This window comes from Chelonoidis abingdonii, chromosome 7 (genome assembly GCF_003597395.2).
Source record: "Chelonoidis abingdonii isolate Lonesome George chromosome 7, CheloAbing_2.0, whole genome shotgun sequence".
Lineage (NCBI taxonomy): Eukaryota > Metazoa > Chordata > Testudines > Testudinidae > Chelonoidis > Chelonoidis abingdonii.
Genome location: NC_133775.1, coordinates 80552700 through 80573240, shown reverse-complemented (window position 1 = coordinate 80573240; position 20541 = coordinate 80552700). Strand labels below are relative to the sequence as shown.

The window sequence follows — 20541 nt, the reverse complement described above, 5'->3', positions numbered from 1 at the left end:
TATAAGTTGAAGCTGCCTGCCCTGTAAATAACCTTTTTTAAAATTGAGACATTGTACCCAGACAGTTAGTGACTTTAAACTTAGCCCTGGTCTACACTACAAGTTTAGGTCGAAATTAGCAGCGTTAGGTCGATTTAACCCTGCACTCGTCTACACGACCAAGCCTGTTTTGTTGACTTAAAGGGCTCTTAAAATTGATTTCTATACTCCCTGACAAAGGGTTTAGTGCTAAAATCAACCTCAATGGGTCAAATTTGGGGTAGTATGGATGCAATTTGACGGTATTGTCCTCTGGGAGCTATCCCAGATTGCTCCACTAAGGTAGTCGCTCTGGACAGCACTCTCAGCTCAGATGCACTGGCCCGGTAGATGGGAAAAGCCCTGGGAACTTTTGAATTTAATTTCCTGTTTGGCCAGCGTGGTGAGCTCATCAGCACAGGTGACCATGGAGTCCCAGAATTGCAAAAGAGCTCCAGCATGGACCGAATGGGAGATACTGGATCTGATCACTGTATGGGGAGAAGAAGCCACGCAGGCAGAACTCTGTTCCAAAAGACAAAATGCCAATATATTTGCCAAAATCTCCAAGGGCATGATGGACAGAGGCTACAACAGGGAGACACAGCTGTGCCGGGTGAAGCAACCCTACCAAAAAACAAAGGATGCAAATGGTCGCTCCAGGTCGGAGCCCCATACATGCTGATTCTATGATGAGCTACATGCAGTTCTAGGGGTGGCCCCTACCACTACCACACCACTGTCCGTGGACACCTGCAAGGAGGAAGTCTCATACAACAGGGATGAGGATTTTGTGGATGAGGAAGTTGAGGATAGCGCATATCAGGCAAGTGGAGAATCCCTTTTCCCCAGAACCCAGGAACTGTTCATCAGCCTGGAGCCAATACCCTCCCAATCTTCCCAAGGCGGGCTCCTGGACCATGAAGCTGGAGAAGGCACCTCTGGTGAGTGTACCTTTGTAAATATAATACAGGGTTTTAAAGCAAGTGTGTTTAATGATTAATTTACCACACCAAGCCAGTAGCAAGTAGTCTGGAATCATTTCAGCACAAAACATTGCAGCGAATGGGCCCGGGCTTTGGTGGCATTCAAGGAACATTCATTCTTTATCTCTCTGTATTAGCCTCAGGAGAGTAATATTGTTCATGGTCACTTGGTTGAAATACAAGATGTTTGTTTAAGGGGACATTCAGAGGTGCCGATTCCTAATGGGCTGTTTGCCTTGGCTGAAAAGCAATCCTCCCCGCTGTTAGCCATGTGGTAGGGGGAGGCCCGTTCATGCTGAGCTATTGGCCTTTGGCTGACAAGGATCTTCCCTGATACTAGCCACATGATGTGTGTGTGGGTGAAGCGATCATCCGAGAGAATTGTGGGGGGTTGGATTGTGCTGCACATTCACCCTACAGAAGGCTGGCATTCAATAAGTTTTGAAGTGCAGTGTGGCCTTGTCCTTCCCTCCTCTCCACATCCACCACCCCACCTGGTGCTTCCCTCCTCACCCACCCCTCGCAGGCTTCCTTGCAAGTTTCCCCTCTATTCGTGTAATGAATTAATAAAGAATGCATGATTTGGAAACAATAATGTCTTTATTGCTTCTGAAACCAGTGATTGAAGGGTGGAAGTTGGTTAGCTTACAGGTAAGTAGAGTCAACCACGAGGGCGGATTTTCATCAAGGAGAAACAAACAAACAGAACTGTCATACCGTAGCCTGGCCAGCCATGAAACTGGTTTTCAAAGCTTCTCTGATGTGCAGAGCACCCAGCTGTGCTCTTCTAATCGCCCTGGTGTCTGGCTGCGCGTAATCGGCTGCCAAGTGATTTGCCTCAACTTCCCAGTCTGCCATAAATGTCTCCCCCTTACTTTCACAGATATTGTGAAGCACTCAGCAAGTAGCAATAACAATGGGAATATTGGTTTCACTGAGGTCTAACCTAGTTAGTAAACTCCGCTAGCGAGCTTTTAAATATCCAAATGCACATTCTACCACCATTATGCACTTGCTCAGTTGAACAGCTCCTGACTACTGTCCAGGGTGCCTGTGTATGGCTTCATGAGCCATGGCATTAAGGGGTAGGCTGGGTCCCCAAGGATAACTATAGGCATTTCAACATACCCAACGGTAATTTTCTAGTCTGGGAAGTAAGTTCCTTCCTGCAGCTGTTTAAACAGACCAGAGTTCCTGAAGATGCAAGTGTCATGCACCTTTCTTGACCATCCCACATTGATGTCGGTGAAATGTCCCTTGTGATCCAACAGTGCTTGAAGCACCATTGAAAAGTACCCCTTGCGGTTTACATACTGGCTGCCAAGGTAGTCTGGTCCCAAGATAGGGATATGCGTTCTGACTATCACCCCACCACAGTTAGGGAATCCCATTGCAGCAAAGCCATCCACTATGACCTGCACATTTCCCAGAGCCATTGCCCTTAAAAGCAGCATCTCAGTGATTGCATTGGCTACTTGGATCACAGCAGCCCCACGGTAGATTTACCCACTTCAAATTGATTCCCAGCTGATGTCTGGTGTTGCAAGCTTCCAAAGGGCTATCGCCACTCGCTTCTCAGCTGTGAGGACTGCTCTTATCTTGGTACTCTTGCACTTCTGGGCAGGGGAAAGCAAGTCACAAAGTTCCGTGAAAGTACTCTTACAGATGTGAAAGTTTTGCAGCCACTGGGAATCATCCCAGACCTACAACACTACGTGGTCCCACCAGTCAGTGCTTGTTTCCTGGGCTCAGAATCAGCATTCCCCGGCATGAACTTGCCCCATTACCACCATGATGTCCAAATTGCTAGGGCCTGTGCTTTAAGAGAAGTCTGTGTCCATGTCCTCATCACTCTCATCACCATGCTGCCATCACTTCCTTGCCTGCTTTTGCAGGTTCTGCACATACTACAGGATAATGTGCGAGGTGTTTACAGTGCTCAAAACAGCAGTGTTGAGCTTAGCGGGCTCCATGCTTGCTGTGGTATGGTGTCTGAAGGAGAGCAGGAAAGCAGAGCTGCAGTGGAATGGGATGATGACAGATGCCATGAGAATAGATATTTATACAGAATAATGAGAGGACTTGCGAGGTGAATTCATGGCACCAGGAGAGCAGAATTGCAGCAGAAGTGGTAGAGGATGACGGTTAGCACCGCACACATTTCCCAAGGAAAAACACACGTACCCAGGATCATATGACAGACAACCTGGAGAAATTTGCTATTGAGACAATAACAAAAGAGCAGAGTTGCAGTGGAAGCGGTGTGTGACGACAGTTATCAGTCCTACTGCACCATCTGCTGACAGAGCACCCAGTACACAACAGCAGCAGTGTCAGTGAGGTGAGCTGAGGTGAGTGGGCTGCACGGTTGCCGTGGTATGGCGTCTACGTGGAAAAAAGGCACAAAACGATTGTCTTCCGTTTCTTTCATGGAGGGAGGGGCGACTGATGACATGTACCCAAAACCACGCACGACAATGTTTTTGCCCCATCAGGCACTGAGAGCTCAACCGAGAATTCCAATGGGTGGTGGAGACTGCGGGAACTGTGGGTTAGCTACCTACAGTGCATCGTTCCGTAAGTCGATGCAAGCAACGGTAGTGAGGACGCACTCCACCGACTTAATGCGCTTAGTGTGGACATACGCAATTGACTATATAAAATCAATTTCTAAAAATCGACTTCTATAAAATCGACCTAATTTTGTAGTGTAGACATACCCTTAGTGCCTAAGAAAACCAATCCTCTCCAGAGTCTCCTGTCACACTCTAGAAAGCCTATCTGGGAGGACCAACGTAAAGAGTCAAATTAAGAATTCCTGGGCATTCAGGTCCAAGAAAATAGAGAGAGGGGATGGCTTAATACAACAAATTCAGTGAGACACATCACAAAATTTTTTATCACTGGTGTAAATTCAAGCTAATGTGAGTTAGCTAATGGATTAATTTGCTCCATTAGTCTAAATTGGGGATGATGAGTTGCACACTATAAATGCCCACATACAAAGAAGGGCTAAAGATTTCTCTGCAGAGGTGGGAATAACAGACTGGCGGTTGCGTGAGGGGAGAATTTCAGTGGCTTAGAATCCCCTTTAATGTAAATTCCCATTTCTGTATATCAAATGCTCTTTTTACTGCTAAAATGTAAAGTACCTTTTTCAAGTTGACTTAAAATAAGTGGTCACTTGGGAACTTCCATCACCCTTCTGAAAATACTCTTTTTCATAAGCCTGCACCATATACGGCTTGAATTAACAACAAAACAAACAGAACTGAAACACTCAAGTTTGCAGACAGGACTGATGTTCACAAGCTAACATTAAAGATCTGTTGTTGCTCCACACTGTCTTCACTAAACTGGAGCTTGGATTGGCAATGTCTATGCCTGTATATGTGGTCCGTGGATGAAATGAAGATCGAAATCGCCAGGATTGTCAGTGCAGAATGTCATGCCTACATTAGAGCTACTAAATTTTTCAGAAATGTTTAAAAGTAAAAAGTGGGTGCAAAGAAATCTTGTAAAGAGAATTTATCCCACTGAAAAAACTTTAGAACATAACTTCATCTAAAAGATTCTCTTAAGTGTCTGTCCTTGTAAGACAAGCCAAGAGAGAGAAGTGAAGGTGAGGCTTCATGTCATAGGTCATCTGTATCTTGCTCTCCAACCCAACTTTGAACACCTAGATTATATGATGTTTGCATGCCCAAAACTTAAAGTTCAGTCAATGGGAGTTTTGAGCATGGACTGTATAGTCAGGCTGTACGTGGGGAAAAATCCATGGTTTTCTTGAGCTGTGCTTTTGTGACATTAAAGTATATCACTATTTTGGAATATTAAAGTGCTTCACGATTTTGAACTAGAGGACCCTAAGCAACTAGCATTACTGTTTACTACTTACTGCTCTAAATCTTACATGAAAGATTTCAAACCTCATCCATCCTTGGTTACAGCCACATTTTTGCCCTTTCTATGCTGTGAAACTACTCTGCAGGACAGGGCTAAAACATGGCAGTTCCCATATAGTTACGTCACATCTTGTGAGGCCAGTTGGAAAAATCGAAGGCTGTAGCACAGTGTGGGAACAGAGACTTGAACTATAAGATTCAAATGTTCAGTGTTGAGAGCTGCAATATTATAATCAGGTCATACAGCACAGTAGCCTTCTACTGTAGATGGGACCAGGACCAGAGCTGAAAGATGCGTGGTAGAAGGCATTGTTTAGCGAGACTCCCTTTCCATCTTGTCTGTTCACATATTATTGTCGTTTTCCTGTTGCTAAGACACCCACTTCAGGTCACCCCTCCCCCACAATAAGCGTGACTTTTTGGTAGTGACTGACTCAGTTGGGAGAGAGTTAGAAAAGAGGAAGGAAGCAGGAGCCTCTGCGAACAGCAGCAAAGTGTACAGAGCAGTAGCAGCCACGTTAGTCAGCCCCAGTTTCCTCCCAGGCCATCAGTGACTAGGGCCGGGTAACAGATTTGACTTCCAAGAGCCTCACTCACACCATTGCTGCTGTACGCTGCTCACATTCAGTGGCTTTGCTGGGGGCTGGCATCCTCTGAGACCTGGAGGACACACATGCAATGGCACCCTGGCGCAAGACTGAGAAGGAGAGGAGCGGCGTGGGTATGTAACTTAGCAGACTGCCATTTGGGTTTTGCCCCCTTCTCAGTTTTCAAGCAGGATGTGGGGAGGTATTTGCTGCACTGAAATGAACTCCCTTCCCTACCATGTTCCTGCAGTGCTTTGTGAAAAAAAACTGAAATTCTGTGGTAACACAAACCCAAAGGGAGCTTGCAGGGAAAACTTTGTGTTGCCTACTTGAGATTTTTTTCACCTCACTCTTCGCCGCTGCTGGGAGAATCAGTCTGCCACTCTAGAAATGGTAGGGAAATGCTACATCTTCAAAGTGACTAAGGCCAGGGTTTTCAGGGTGCCAGCATGCAGTAAAACAAGGAATTATTTAGGGTGCTGCTTGAGGAACGACAGGGGGTTGAAATGGGAAAACAGACTTCCATGTCAGGAAAAGTAATGCATGTGTTTATTGGGGAAGGGGGTGAACCCCTCACTTGCTCTGAGAGTGGTAGTAGAAAAGGAACTAATAAATAAGAATGAAGTTCTTCTGTTGGCTGGAGGGATGACCTCTTCCATCTGTGGTTTCTCTGATTAAATAGAGACTGGCATTCTTCCTGGAGTTAACAGGAATTTTGTAATTGTGCTAAATTAAACTCAAGAAAACCACAATAATCAAAGTTGGAAGAGAAGCACTCAAAATTTGTCCCTTGAGCACCTTCCACTAATTAGTAACAAAATATTTCTTTCGCTCCCTTAGGCAGATCGCTATTGCTAGCAAGGAACTTTAAGTCACTGTTAAAATACACATTGATGCATGCTTATATACACAGCACCATAAGGATTTTTTAAAATTAAAAATAAAAAAAAGACAAACTCAGGAGAGAACAAGGTACTTCAAAGTACACATCATAAGGGCTGATAGTTACATGGAGTAAAATGATTAGTACTCTCCTGGAGGAAATAATAAAAGCAAAGTAATTTCTCCTTGTTTAATTTCCATGCACAGAAGTGGTAAAATTGTGAAATCTAAGTATTCTGTACTGGTGGTAATTTCCATTGCAAAACCAAGGGGCTAAAATACTTGATTTTCTGTTTCAGTGGTAAGGGGGCGGGGGACAGAAAGCAGAAACATGTAACTTTAATTTTGAACTTCTGTGTTCTGGCAAGCTGATCATCTGCCCTATAACAGCTGGATTTGTGTAGGATGTGGTGTCTTAATGTCCATATGTTGGTAATCAGAGTGTACTGCTTTAAATATAGAATTTAAATCACTTGTGTATACGAAAACAATTTAAGTGCTCAGTCTGTGTTGAGCTTTTTTGTAGACAACACTCTGATTCTGGGCATGCTCAGTTTTTTCTGTGTAATGCTAGTCAGAGTAAATAAAGCCTAATAAGTAATAGATTCTTATAAGATGGAAAACACTACTAGATCATCTAGTTTAGCTGCTGCGGCCATGCATTTCACCCATGAACCCTTACATTGATGCCAACAACTTGTGTTTGACTGAAGCATATCTTTCAGAAAGGCACCCAATCTTGATCTAAAGAAATCAAGAGATGGAGAATCCACTACTTTCCTTGGTGGCTTATTCCAAAGGTTAATGACGTTCACAGTTAAAAATGTTTGCCTTGTTTCTAATTTGAATTTGTCTGGCTTCAGCTTCCATTCACGTGGTCACTGAACACGCATTATGGTTTTAAGTGTTGCATGTGACTGCAAGAGTCTTTATAATATTTGCTAGCTGTACCACAGCAGCAATTTGAATGCCAGAAGCACTGTTCATTATCTGAAATAACACATCCTTTTTAGTACATAAAATAAACAATGCTTTCTTCAGCAAAGATTTCTGGTTCAATTAATATATTAGTCTGTATAAAAGCTGTATCTTTACTGAACTGATTTATCCACAAATATAACTGCACACAAAATCAATTTTTTTTTCAGTATTTACAGTAGGAAAGGTTTCTAATGTTAGTCAGTCTACAGTTGCTCCGCGACGGTTGCTCGGGTCTGTGGTCTGAATATTTAGCTGTGTAACTTTTTGCATAATGAATTAGAATCCGTAGCAATTTACCATCATGAACACTTTATATTGTTTTAGCACCTTAAACACATTAGCTGAAGTTTCCTTTAGAAAATAACCAAGGCAAGTGACATTTTAAAGAAAAGTACTTTGATAAGGCTAAAAAGTATGTAATTAGTTATTATTGTTGAAATTATTCTGTTGAAATTTTTCTACTTTTAGTACAAGAATAAAATCTTAAGTGTCAGTTTGACAAAATGAATGTCTAGGCAATTAAATTACAGGTGATACAATAATAGTGTGTTAGCTTTTGTTTAGTTCTGTCTTGTATCAACCCAAATAACTAGGGTTGTCTCTGAAAATGACAGGAAATCCTTCATTGCCTAAAATGAAACAACACCTGTTAGGTATCTCCTTTTTGAGTTCAAGTTGTTGGCTCTTCCTTAAATCTGTTATCTGGGCTCACGACAGGGCTTGGAATTGAAGAAGTACATTAGAGAGGTGAATGATGGAGTTATGGCTGATTATACTGCTAATCATGTTTGCAGTACTCATGAGTCACCTAATTAAAGGCAATGGGATTATTTGCATTGCCTGCAAGGTATTCCACAACTTGACCTACTACAGGGACCAAATGAGTAAACTGCAATCTTGAGAATGGGGTGGTGGAGTATGAGTGGGGGGAACACATCAGTACAGCTGAGAGAAAATTAGTTGATTACTTATACATACAGTGCAGATCAGGGCAGTAACACACAACTTCAGTAGAATAGGGTGAAGATAATGGAAGAATTTTTTGATGAGATGTAGCTATTTGATACTTGAAAGTTTATCTCCAATTCATTTTCCTGCTGCAAATTAAGGATATAGTGAGCCAGTTATCATTTGAACTACACCCCTGATTAGTACAAAGAAACATACTGTTGCAGTTTGACCAAGACAAATTGAGAGTGAGTGTGAATAAGGGAACAGAAATACTAGCATCATAAGGTACTAGGTGAGAATGGCACAAACCACTACCTGCTTATTTAAAGTATGTGAAGGTACTTCACTGGCATTTGAGAGCAGAGGATAAATGTACTATACATATATTTGTTTAAATAAGGCAAACAAGTGCTTTATAGAGTAGTGAAAGAGCTGCTGTATTGCAGCTTTTCCCTAACGATAATTTGCAAAGACTTGATTTGTTTATTTGTGCACCTGTAGGCATAAATAATGTTATCAGGAATAGCATGATAGAACATTGCATAAACACTTTGCAGCATTGGCTATGCATGGTTTTCTGTGGGTCAAATTGCATTAAACCGATTGTTATAGAAATGTTTCACCAAGCTTTATGGCCCTGGTTTTAATCCAATTTGACCTACCAGGTCCACCCTTAAAAAAGAGATGAAACATCTGCTCTGAAACATGGTGTGTGTATATTTGGTATGACTAAGGGGAGATAAATTAATTTGCCAATTAGTTTATTCAGTAATTGGGGATAATATTGAAATACTGTGTGACAGACCCAGGCCAGTGGGTTGCAGGAGTTTGGTAGAGGGCAAATATACTGGTCACTGGGTGAGTAGTTTTCTGTTCCCTGAGTGACCAGAGCAGGGTCTGCACTGGAGTAGTCAGGAACTTGCTAGAACCAATTAAGGCAGACAGGCTGATTAGAACACCTGCAGCCAATAAAGGCAGACTAATCAGGGCACCTGGGTTTTAGAAGGAGCTCTCTCCAGATGGGGAGGAGCCAGAGGAGAGGAAGTGTGTGTGAGGAGCTGGGAATAAGAGACACAAGGAGCTGAGATTGAGAGGGTATACTGCTGGAGGATTGAGGAGGACAAGCATTATCAGACACCAGGAGGAAGGTCCTGTGGTGAGGATAAAGAAGGTGTTTGGAGGAGGCCTTGGGGAAGTAGCGCAGAGAGGTGTAGCTGTCACAAGGCTGTTACAAGAGGCACTATAGACAGCTGAAAATCCATAGGGCCCTGGACTGGAACCTGGAGTAGAGGGCGGGCCTGGGTTCCCCCCAAACCTCCGAACTCCTGATCAGACACAGGAGGAGTTGATCCAGACTGTGGGGGAGATCACTGAGGTGAGCAAATCTGCCAATAAGCGCAGGACCCACCAAGGTAGAGGAGGAACGTTGTCACAACCGGAACATCATGCAATAGCAGTAACTGTATTGTGGTTACCATCTTAATAAGTGACCATTGCACTGCCATGATAATGAATTGGTCTTAGGCTTCTCATCGGTACATCTCAGAATACCCTACAAAGCATGACAAGTATGAATAAGCTTGTTTTCCAGATGGGAAAACTGAGGCACAGAAACGAAGTGATTAGTCTTAACACAGCAGGTGAATGGGAGATCTGGGGATGTAATCCAAGTGGTCACCCAGTCTAGTAACCCCAGCCACTTTGTGGTCTTGAGTATGGTATGCTTTTTCGTTAAAATGCTTTATCAATGAAAGATGTTTTTTATAATATTGATGCAAAATAACTTGCTGTCATAAAACTGTGTATTTGGATTATATCTTATTTCACAAACTGGACAGGAAAGACAGGATCAGCATTCATATAAGATGTCCAAAGAATACTAAAATACCAGCAGTATGAGCACTCAAAAGTATGCTCCTTGTTTTTGGATAAGATGTCTATCATCTATGTGAAGCAGGTAGAACTAACTTTCCTCTCAAGATGCTACTGGGTGGTGGGTTTCAGTAAAGGCTTTCCTGGTTAATGGACAACTGAAGACCCATAGAAGTTCTGCTAAGCCAGGCTTTATGGTGAAAGTAGCCACACCTCTTACCCTCCTCCATAGCTAAGGTTTATGGAGGCTTTTAAGAATTCTTTCTCTCCACCTGTTTTAGCTCACAACTTGCCTGAGCTCACATGGTGCACCCCTGCTGCTAACCTGCTTCCTTTCCCTTCCCTCGTCCTTGATCTGTCACATACTGTTAAACCAAAGAGATGTGAGACATCATAGAAACCAAGGTGGCAGTGTCTTTCAACTGAGACTAAGTAAGTAGCAAAGATGAATCAGTGAGGGGCAGTGTTTCATTTAATCCTATTTTTTAGCTTCTTGTTAAGGTACTCTAAGGATGTTTTGGAACTGAAATGAGTTTGACCTTTTGAAGGAGGAATTTACAGGGAGACAGGGTGCATTCTGACTTACACCTGTAAGAGATGGACTGATTAGGAATTGAGAGAGAGGGAGGTAATTGTCATGTTCTGTAACCAGACCTCCATTCTGGAGGTAAGGTCCAAGTTATGACCAGACACTGTGTGTCCTGAGGTGGAAAGAGTAGATAAGAGATTCGTGGCTATTGAGACAAAAGAGGTGTTTAGTATAAACTATGAAGTTTCCCAGGTGACTGAATCCCATTCCATTGTTCTTTGAAACCTTTCTGTCTGGAGGCCTATAGATAAGGATGATGCCCATATTGGTCTTGCTTTTGAACTGTTATTGAGGGGATTTACTCAAATGACTTTCTATTGATCCTGAAGAACTTCTCTGAGGCTGGAAGGGAAGCGAATGGAAATTACTATGTGGTTTTGTCCATTCTGGCATGGTAATGTTGCGGTCAGCCTTGAGAAATGAAGGTTGTGGTGTCATCCGACGAGGTTTAAGTAACGTGCAACCCAAGGTGAGGTTCTTGGTAATGAGAGGAGTAGAGGGTTTCATGTTTTGTTCTGTTTCTTTACTCAGCACATTCCAGCAGGGCCGGCTCCAGGTTTTGCCGCCCCAAGCAGCAAAAAAACAAAACAAAACAATCTGCGATCGCGATCAGCTCTACCACTGCCGCTTCAGTCTTCAGTGGCAATTCGGCGGCGGGTCCTTCACTCCGAGAGGGAGTGAGGGACCCGCCGCTGAAGAGTCACACGTGCCGCCCCTCTCCATTGGCCGCCCCAGGCACCTACTTGCTGGACTGGTGCCTGGAGCTGGCCCTGCATTCCAGATACCTTGGTGTGTGCTGTTGTTCTGACTCTGTGAGGTGGCTGTGGTTTTATTGCACACAGTGCTTAACTTATGCCAGGGCTTAGCCCTGGCACCTCCAGGCTTACCACGTCAGTTATAAAAGTAATATAATTGCTTGAGCCCCAGCAGCTCTTTCATTACAAATTAAGCACTGATTGTAGGTAGCTAGTGACATACTTTTCAGACAGAAGTTTGTCCTATTTGATCCCTGATATCTAACACCTCACACAATTTGTCTCATCTGGACACAATAAATCGATCCTCTAATCGACGTCTGTACTCCACCTCGGAGGAGTAAGCGGAGTTGACGGGGGAGCTGCAGTAGTCGACTCACCGCCGTGAGGACAGCCAGATAAGTCAAACTAAGATACTTCGACTTCAGCTACGCGAATAGTGTAGCTAAAGTTGCGTAACTTAGTTCGACCCCCCCGCCCCCAGTGTAGCCCAGGCCTTGGATAGCAAAGAAAATGTGACAGACTGTTCCTTTTCTTTCTTTTGGTGGCAGTTGGCTAGAAGTGCAATCCTAGGAAGGGGGATTGACCTTCTGAGCTATTCCCCAGAATGATCGGGAGAAGGTGCCACCTTAGCGGTGAGTGGAGCAGCCCGTCACACAGTGCTTGAGAGAAGGGCTCGTGGTCAGTCTTGTTAATGTTTATGCCTCGAAATTGGGCCTGGAGCAGCTACGCTTTTTCCACCAAGCGTCTGCCTTCCTCAACTCCTTGGATCCTCTCAAGTGCCTGGTCTTGGGCAGGGATTTTAACACCACCCTTGAGGAGTGGGACTGCTCAGGGACCAAGCAGTGTCCAACTACCACGGACGTTGTCCGGGAGATTGTCGACCATCACTCCCTGGTGGACGTTCGACGCGACCACTACCCAGACTACGTGTCGACATTCACCTTTGTCCAGGTGCAGGCCCATCAGTTGCTCCACTCCCAGTTGGACCGCATTTATTTATCACACTGTCACCTTTCACGGGCTCACTCCTCCAGCATCTGTCTGGCCCTGTTCTCAGATCACCATCTGGCAACCGTGATGGTCTCTCTCAGCATGGAGAGACCAGGGCTGGCCTATTGGCACTTTAATAACAGCTTGTTGGAGGATGTGAGGTTCATGATGTCCTTCTAGGAGTTCTGGCTGGCTGGCCTGGCAAGGGCAGAGGCACACGTTTCCGTCGGCATGGCGGTTGTGGGATGTGAGGAAGGTGCACACCTGGCTCTTCTGCCATGACTACATCCAGGGCGCCAGCTGGCGGATGGATGCGGCAATATAGCAGTTAGAACAAGAGGTCTTAGAGCTGGAGAGGCATCTGGCCACCAGCCCCAAGGATCCGTCCCTCTGTGGAGTGTGGCAGGAGGAGATCTGGGCCCTTGAGGACCATTGAGCCTGGGGTGCCTTTGTTTGATCCCGCATCCACCTGTTTTGGGAGATGGACCATGGCTCCTGCTTCTACTATGTCCTGGAGAAAAAGAGGGGGGCTAAGAAGCATGTCACTTGCCTTCTGGCAGAGGATGGCACCCCTCTCATGGATCCAGAGGAGATGCATGGGAGGGCCAGGGCCTTCTACACAAGCCTTTTCTCCCTGGATCCAACCGATCCCAATGCTTGCAGAGTGCTCTGGGACGGACTCCTAATGGTCAGTGCAGGCAGTTCGGACCGGCTAGAACTGCCTCTCAGTCTGGTCGAGCTCTCAGAAGCCCTCTGCCACATGCCCACAAACAAATCCCTGGGCATGGATGGGCTTACTGTGGAGTTCTACCACGTGTTCTGGGACATCCTCAGCCCAGACCTTGTCACTGTCTGGGCCGAGTTCTTGGAGAGCAGAGTCCTCCCCCTGTCGTTCAGGTGAGCCATGCTCGCCTTGCTCCCAAAGAAGGGGAATCCCCACGACCTTCAGAATTAGCATCCCGTCTTGCTCCTCAGTACAGACTACAAAGTCATAGTGAAGGCTATCTCACTGTGGCTGAGGTCCATGCTGGCAGATGTGGTCCACCCTGATGAGACCTACATGGTCCTGGGCTGTACCATCTTTGATAATCCATACTTCGTCCGGGATCTCTTGGAGCTTGGGTGTAGGGATGGTCTGTCATTCGCTCTTCTGTCCCTGGATCAGGAGAAGGCGTTTGACAGGGTGGTCCACGCGTATCTCCTGGGCACTCTGTGGGCATTCAGCTTTGGACCCCAATTCTTGGGTTTTCTCCAGGTGCTGTATGCTTCCGCAGAGTGTCTGGTCAGACTCACCTGGACCCTGACTGAGTCGGTCAGCTTCAGGTGCAGGGTGCATCAGGGGTATTTGCTGTCAAGCCAGCTGTAAGCTCTGGAGATAGAGCCCTTCCTCTGTCTCCTCCATCAGAGGTTGATGGGGTCAGTGCTTCATGAGCCAGAGTGGCAGCTGGTCCTGTCAGTCTATGCCGATGAAGTGCTCTTCGTGATTCAGGATCCGGGTGACCCCCTGCTCACCCTACACCCCAGGCCCTCTAGACCTTCTCATTGGGCCCCTGCCCCGTGTGCCACCCGGCCATCCCACCCCTTCATGTTAGCCGGCTGCACAAACTGCAGCCGGTTTGTTTCCGGACCGCGCCAAGGAGACATCTGTACATGCTCATGCTCCACACCCTTCACGTCCTCACCCTCACGTCCTGCCCTGACACAAAGTGGTGGGACCTCCTACCACCTCTGGAGGGTGAGGAACCCCAGTGGGCCAGCCTATATTCCACCCTGCTCTCAAAGCCTGCCGGGGATATAAGTTGGCAGCTCCTTCATGGAGCCGTGAGCATGGGTGTGTTCTTGGCATGGTTCACCCCAGTCCCAGACACCTGCCCCTTCTACGGCGTGAGGGATACCCTGGCACGTGTATCTGGAGTGCGCCAGGTTGCAGCCCCTATTTCAGCTCCTCTTAGATATCCTGTTATGTTTTTGGCTGCACTTTTCCCCTCACCTCCTTATCTATGCATTCCCTATCCGTGGCCCCACCAAGTCGTGGGACCTTCTTGTCAACCTCCTCCTATCACTGGCCAAAATGGCCATCTACAAGACCAGAGAGAGGAGGTTGGCTGATGGGGTTTCCTGCAACTGCGGAGCCTATTTCTGATCCTCCATCCACTCACACATCCAGGCGGAGTTCCTCTGGGTGGCATCCACTGGCTCCCTTGACACTTTTGAGGAGCAGTGGGCACTGTCTGGGGTTCTCTGCTTGGTGTCCCCGTCAGGTTCCCTTTGTTTAGCTCTGTCACCTCACTCTTGTCCCTGTTGTATCTTTAGTTGTCCCCTGTAATTAACTGAGATCCTGGACTTTGTGGATCCTCCCCTTAGGCTGGGGGAGGTCCTTTAGCAGTGGGCGGGCTTCTGCTCACTCACTTCCAGGATCCCAACAGGACACAGTGAGTGCATCTGGTTGAGTCAATGTGGTTTCAGCCTTGGAGTTATTCTGGACCTGGGGGGGATATCAAAAAAGCTAAGAAACTGCACCCCCATCATGCTAAATTTGGAAATGAGCACAGTGAGTCATGACTCTGTAATCTCCAGGGGTGGTTATTGTAAATTCAAATGAAAATGCCAACTCTGTGCTCTTTGAAAAGTAACAACATAAAAACTCCCCTTTCTTACTCAGCAGATCTGATCCTGGTGTAAGCAGCCAGTCACATCAATTGATATCCATGACTATTGCAGTTTCTGCAAACCTCAGTCAGTTCTTGGAGAGAACCATTCATTTGGTTTGTGCATCATCAGCAGAATTGCTAAGTAAATTCAAACTGCAAGACCCACTATGATATCTTCATATTCTGCTCCCCACTGCACGAGCGGCATATTGTCACCTAGGGCGGCAAATTTGCAGGGGTGGCAAATTTGCTCAAGCCCCCTCCCCAACTCTGCCCCTTCCCCAAATCCCCGTCCCGCCTCCTCCCCCAGTTGCACCTCGCTTCCCTCCTTTCTCCCAGGCTTGCGATGCGAAAGTGCTGGGAGGGAGGGAGGGAGGGAGAAGCGAGTAACGGCACTCAGAGGAGGCAGAGCAGAGGTGAGCTGGGGCCTGCGGGTGCAGGGAGTAACCCGGGGGGGCCAGGAACTGCTCCCTGCCTCAGCTCACCTCCGCTCCACCGCTGCCATCTCCCGAGTGTGCCTCCCTTCTCCTCCTTCCCTCCCAGGCTTGCCATGAGGGAGCGGATGTGAGCTGGCGTGGGGGGAGAGGGCGGAATTTTTTGTGGGCCTAGGAGCGGCAAATTTGTTAATCCGCCATTGCACTGCACCGGTGCAACTACACTGATTAGGATTGCCGAAGGGACAGTGAAAACATGATTGAGAACCATAATATTGTGTGAGCATAGTTGTCAGCAGCTGGCCTGCACAACCTTTGGTGGGTGGTAGTGCATGAGCTGAAATGACTTTTGAAATCCTGTATTGAGATGGCACCCTGTACAATTGGGAAAGGCATATTTTTACCTATGTTTCTATATCTCTCTCTCTCTAGGTTTCTATAGCAACTGAATGCCTCACAATCTTTAATGTATTTATCCTCACAGCATTCCTGTGAGGCAGGAAAGTAGTATTTCCATGTTACCAGTGGGGAACTGAGAGATTTAAGGGAATTGTCCAAGGTCACCCAGGAAACCTGTAACAAAGCAGAGAATTGTATCCAGGTCCCTTGAGTCCTATGCTGGCAACCACTGCACCATCCTGCCTCAATAAGGTACAATAAATAGGAAAACCCACAATGCCATTTCCACCAAATCACAGTAGAATCCTTGTGAGGAGCTCCAGTTGGTTCATTGTGCAGCAGCTGTTACATGAGCAACAGAGCTTAAAACCTCAGTAGACAAGACAGACATGGGGTGGGGGGAAGGAGCAGAACACACAAGCGGAGTGAACAATGGGATGGCAGCAAAGGTCATGTTGGATTCCTTTTTTTTTTGTATGGGTGTAGGTTTAGTTAGAGGGGATAAGCTGAAGGGAGAGGGGTGTTGATGGGGTGAGGTTATGGGGGCCAGGAAAGGGGTGAAGAAGGTAAGAGGAGTGATCCTGAGGTGAAGAGACAAAGGAAGGGGCAGGGCTGGAGCATAATGCCAGTCAGCACAGGGCAGAGACAGTCCAGTAAAAACTAGAAAGTTCTCTGAAGGTCCAGAGGTGGCTGCTTCTGTCCCTAGCTGCTGGAGTCTCTGGATGGCTCCTCTGCTGCTTTCTCCCAGAGCCACATAGTAGGAGAGGAGGTGACGCCACCTGGGTCCTAGTGCCCCCAAAGTATGTGTGTGGAGCCTTCCTTCTACAATTCTGGGTCCAGATGGTGCTGGGAGGAGGGGCGGGTGTGTCTGAGACTCATTCCCTTTGTCCCATTCCCACCCAACATTCTTTGCTGCGGTGCTTCTGCCCCTCCCCCCCCGAATATCCACCTGGCTCTTCTCTACAGAGTTGCACCCTCTGCAGCTGGGAAATGGGAGAGGAGACACCACCTAGTCCTAGCGTCCCTGTGATGCATGCGCCTTCCCTGCACAGTTGTGGGTACATGACAGACAGTTTGTACGCATGGATCAGTGGAACAAGAACAAAATTTCTGAGTGCAGGAGATGGAGCTGTACTGATGTCAGGACCGTGCCTGTGAAAGTAGCCTCTCTAAAATGAGACTAACAATGAATCTGACCGTCTTTAAGTGAAATGTAAAACTGATGACTTCTAACATATCCTTTCCATGACAGTGGCTAGTAATAAAAGTTAACAAACCACCAGCATGGGGTACAGAAACAAAGATCTTTTTGACATATTGTAGTATGTTCGTTTCTTTAAAATGAGTCATGTAGTCACCAGAGGGAGTCACAGCATTGGAGGGTTTCCAACATGATGCAGGCGCTCAGGGTCTGCATGCTCAGTCTGCAAGAGTCATCTAACTAATAGAGTTGTGATTTAAATCTTATATCTCTGGTCTCACTCTGTGTTCTTGATGTACAGAGGCTGCAGTGTACTCCCAGGGAAGGTCCTCTCAGCTGTCTGACTGGATTAGAAAGCATAACAGGTGTACAATTGCTAAAAGGCAAAGGCCATGCAGTGGGATAAGTAGCAGCTGCAGGAAGTGATCTTGGAACATTGATTAAGTGAGGAGTTACTGTATAGTTAAAGTCATCCTGGTTAACGTTGTTTTGTTGTTACTTTGCTGATCAATTCGGGAACATGCTCATTTAAAGTTGTGCAATGCTCCCTTATAATGTCATTTGGCAGCTGCCTGCTTTGTCCACTGCTTTCAGGAAGAGCAGTCCATTGCAGCTAGCTGGTGGGGGCTTGGAATCAGGGTGGACTTGCAGCCCCCTATCAGCTCCCCGCTCCCTTTAGTTTCCTGTGCTGCAGCTGCCCAGCAGGCTAGTAGTTGCTGACATTCAGCTGTCCCTCGCCCCACTGCCACGTGCTGCTCCTGCCATCTGCCTTGGAGCTGCTCCCAGAGACTCCTGCTTGCTGTGGGGGGGTGGGGGGGAAGAAGGGGGCTAATGTCAGGGTGTCCCCCTCCCCTCTGCTCCTGCACCCCGCTTACCCCATTTCCATAGACCAGGGTGACACAGGACAGGGTTCAGGACAGAGGGAGCTTCCAGACAGCAGCTGTGGTCTCAGCAAGCTGATCTAATTAACAAGGCAGTGTACTTAAGACTGGTGTTAGCTACTTAAAGGGGAAATGTGCATCTCTCTCTCTCACACACATGGTGTGTGTCTCTGTCTGCTGTGCTTTCTCGCCTCCCTCCATGCTTGCTGCCTTGTAGAGTGGGGCTACATTAATGAGTTAACCCTTGAGGGCTCAGCCAAATCTAGTTCATCATTTAGCAGTAAGGCATTCCTTGGAAAATATCCCACCCTCTGACTCCTCCACCTCAACCAAGCGTCACAATCATCATCACTGTGTACCAGTATTAAATTGTTTGTTTAAAACTTATACTGTGTGTGTGTGTATATACACACACACACAGTATAAGACTATACTTTTGTCTGGTGAAAAAAATTTCCACAGAACCTAACCTCCTCATTTACATTAAATCTTATGGGGAAGTTGGATTTTGCTTAGCATCATTTCATTTAAAGTCACATTTTTCAGGAACATAATGAAAACATTAAGTGAGGAGTTACTGTATTGGAATGTCACAGGGTAGCTAGTCATGGTAAGTAGAACTGGGCCCACGGTCCCTGTGTCAGAGCTGGTGAGCCTAGTCCAGCCAATTAAGAGGATGGGACACACCTGGGTCTACAAAGGTCTGCTGGGGCCATGCACAGGAAGAGAGTGTTTGGGAGAGGTTGTGCTGGGAGAAGGAAAGCCACAGTGGACTGTATCAATGGGCTAGATGCTCATGGAGGCAGCCCTGGGCTCACTGGTCCAAGAAAGACACCAAACTAACTAGAACTGGGACACTGACAGGAGCAGGGTGCCAGAGACCCCTCAAAGGGGTGAGCCTGAGAGCAAAGAGTGAGTATGAAAAATAACTGCATTCTTTCTACTTGAACTTCTGTAGCATGTTAACCTTATTACAATATGACTATGCTCAGCTGTTCTGTACGGTTGCTCTGTATTATTTAACAGCAGTTGAATTTTGTCCCAGATTTATGAAATTTTAGAATGAAAGAAGGTGCAGAATGATTAGAAGGTGTACAATATGTACTCAATTACGAGATCAATGGTACAAGTTGTGAGAATTTTTCAGAATATATTTGGGTTAGACCAATAATCAGAGGGGAATCCTTCATTATGGAAATTAAATTTTCTTCAGAAGTTGAGTACTAGACCAGAGAGATAGAAAAGGCATTCATATGTCAAAGCAATTTTGTGCCTTTTATCATATCTATTATTGACTGCTACAGTTCCTTAGATGGAACATCTGTGAAGAAGTTTGATTAACTTCACTGTGTATCTTAAAGCACAATGCAGCACAGCTCTGGGAATAAGGATTAATAGCTAACTTGTTCCCTTAGATGGCTTGGTGGTTGCTATTTCCTTAAAATTCTTCTCTGCAATGATGCCTACAAAACATTCAGCATTGGTTAAGCAGCTGGTTTGCTATAACTATGGTATTTCATGCCAACCAGTGTCATTTCATTATTTACTTGTACTTCCACCACCTGTGCCTCCTGCTAACTAGCTATAATCTTGCACTGAGATAGTAAGCCAGGGTCACTGTCTATTTGCTTTTATACACAATGGGTCCTTGGCCTCTAGATACTACTAGGGTTGCCAACTTTCTACTTGCACAAAACTGAACACTCTTGCCCTGCCTCTTCTATGAGGCCGAGGCCCTGGCCCCGCTCGCTCCACCCCTACCCCCTATTGCTTGCTCTCCCCATCCTCACTCACTTACTAATTTTCACTGGGCTGGCTGGGGGTTGGAGTGAGGGGTGTGTGTGTGAGAGACTCCGGCTGGAGGGGCGGGCTCCAGGGTGGGGCCAGAAATAAGGAGTTCAGAGTGTGGGAGGGGGAGCCAGGCTGAGGCAGTGGATTGGGATGTGAGAGGGGGTGAGGGCTCTGGCTGGGGGTGTAAGCTCTGGGATGGGGCCAGGGATGAATGGTTTGGGGTGCAGGATGGGGGTCTGGGCTGGTGGGTGGAGCTGAGGGGTTCAGAGTATGAGAGGGGGCTCTGGGCTGAGGCAGAGGTGGAGTGTGGGAGGAGGTATGGGTTCTGAGGTGGGACTGCGGGTTCTGAGGTGGGGCCAGACATGAGGGGTTCAGGGTGTGGAAGGGGGCTCTGGGCAGGGGGTTGGGGTGCGGGAGGGTGTGCAGACTCTGGGGTGGGGCTGGGGTTTGGGGTGCAGGAGTGTGCTCTGGACTGGGACCAAGAGGTTTGGAGGGTGGGAGGGGAATCAGGGCAGGGGCAGGGGTTTGAGGCAGGGGGGGAAGGTGAGGGCTCTGGTTGGGGGTCCTGGCTCTGGGGGGGGCCTGGGGATCAGGGGTTTGGGGTCATGGAGGGGATCAGGGATGCAGGGTCTGGGCAGCGCTTACATCAAGCAGCTCCCAGAAGC

The 20541-nt window shown here is 46.8% G+C and overlaps 1 protein-coding gene across 1 annotated transcript in view; it reads left to right on the top strand.

The window, feature by feature from the left end:
* The first annotated feature begins 5407 nt into the window (after window positions 1-5407).
* Window positions 5408-20541, top strand: part of DOCK2 (dedicator of cytokinesis 2) — a 538858-nt gene continuing 523724 nt past the window's right edge. Inside the window, exon 1 of the mRNA XM_032803688.2 lies at window positions 5408-5630. Coding sequence (XP_032659579.1) covers window positions 5588-5630 — 43 coding nt within the window. The 5' untranslated portion in view covers window positions 5408-5587. The remainder of the gene's footprint in view (window positions 5631-20541) is intronic.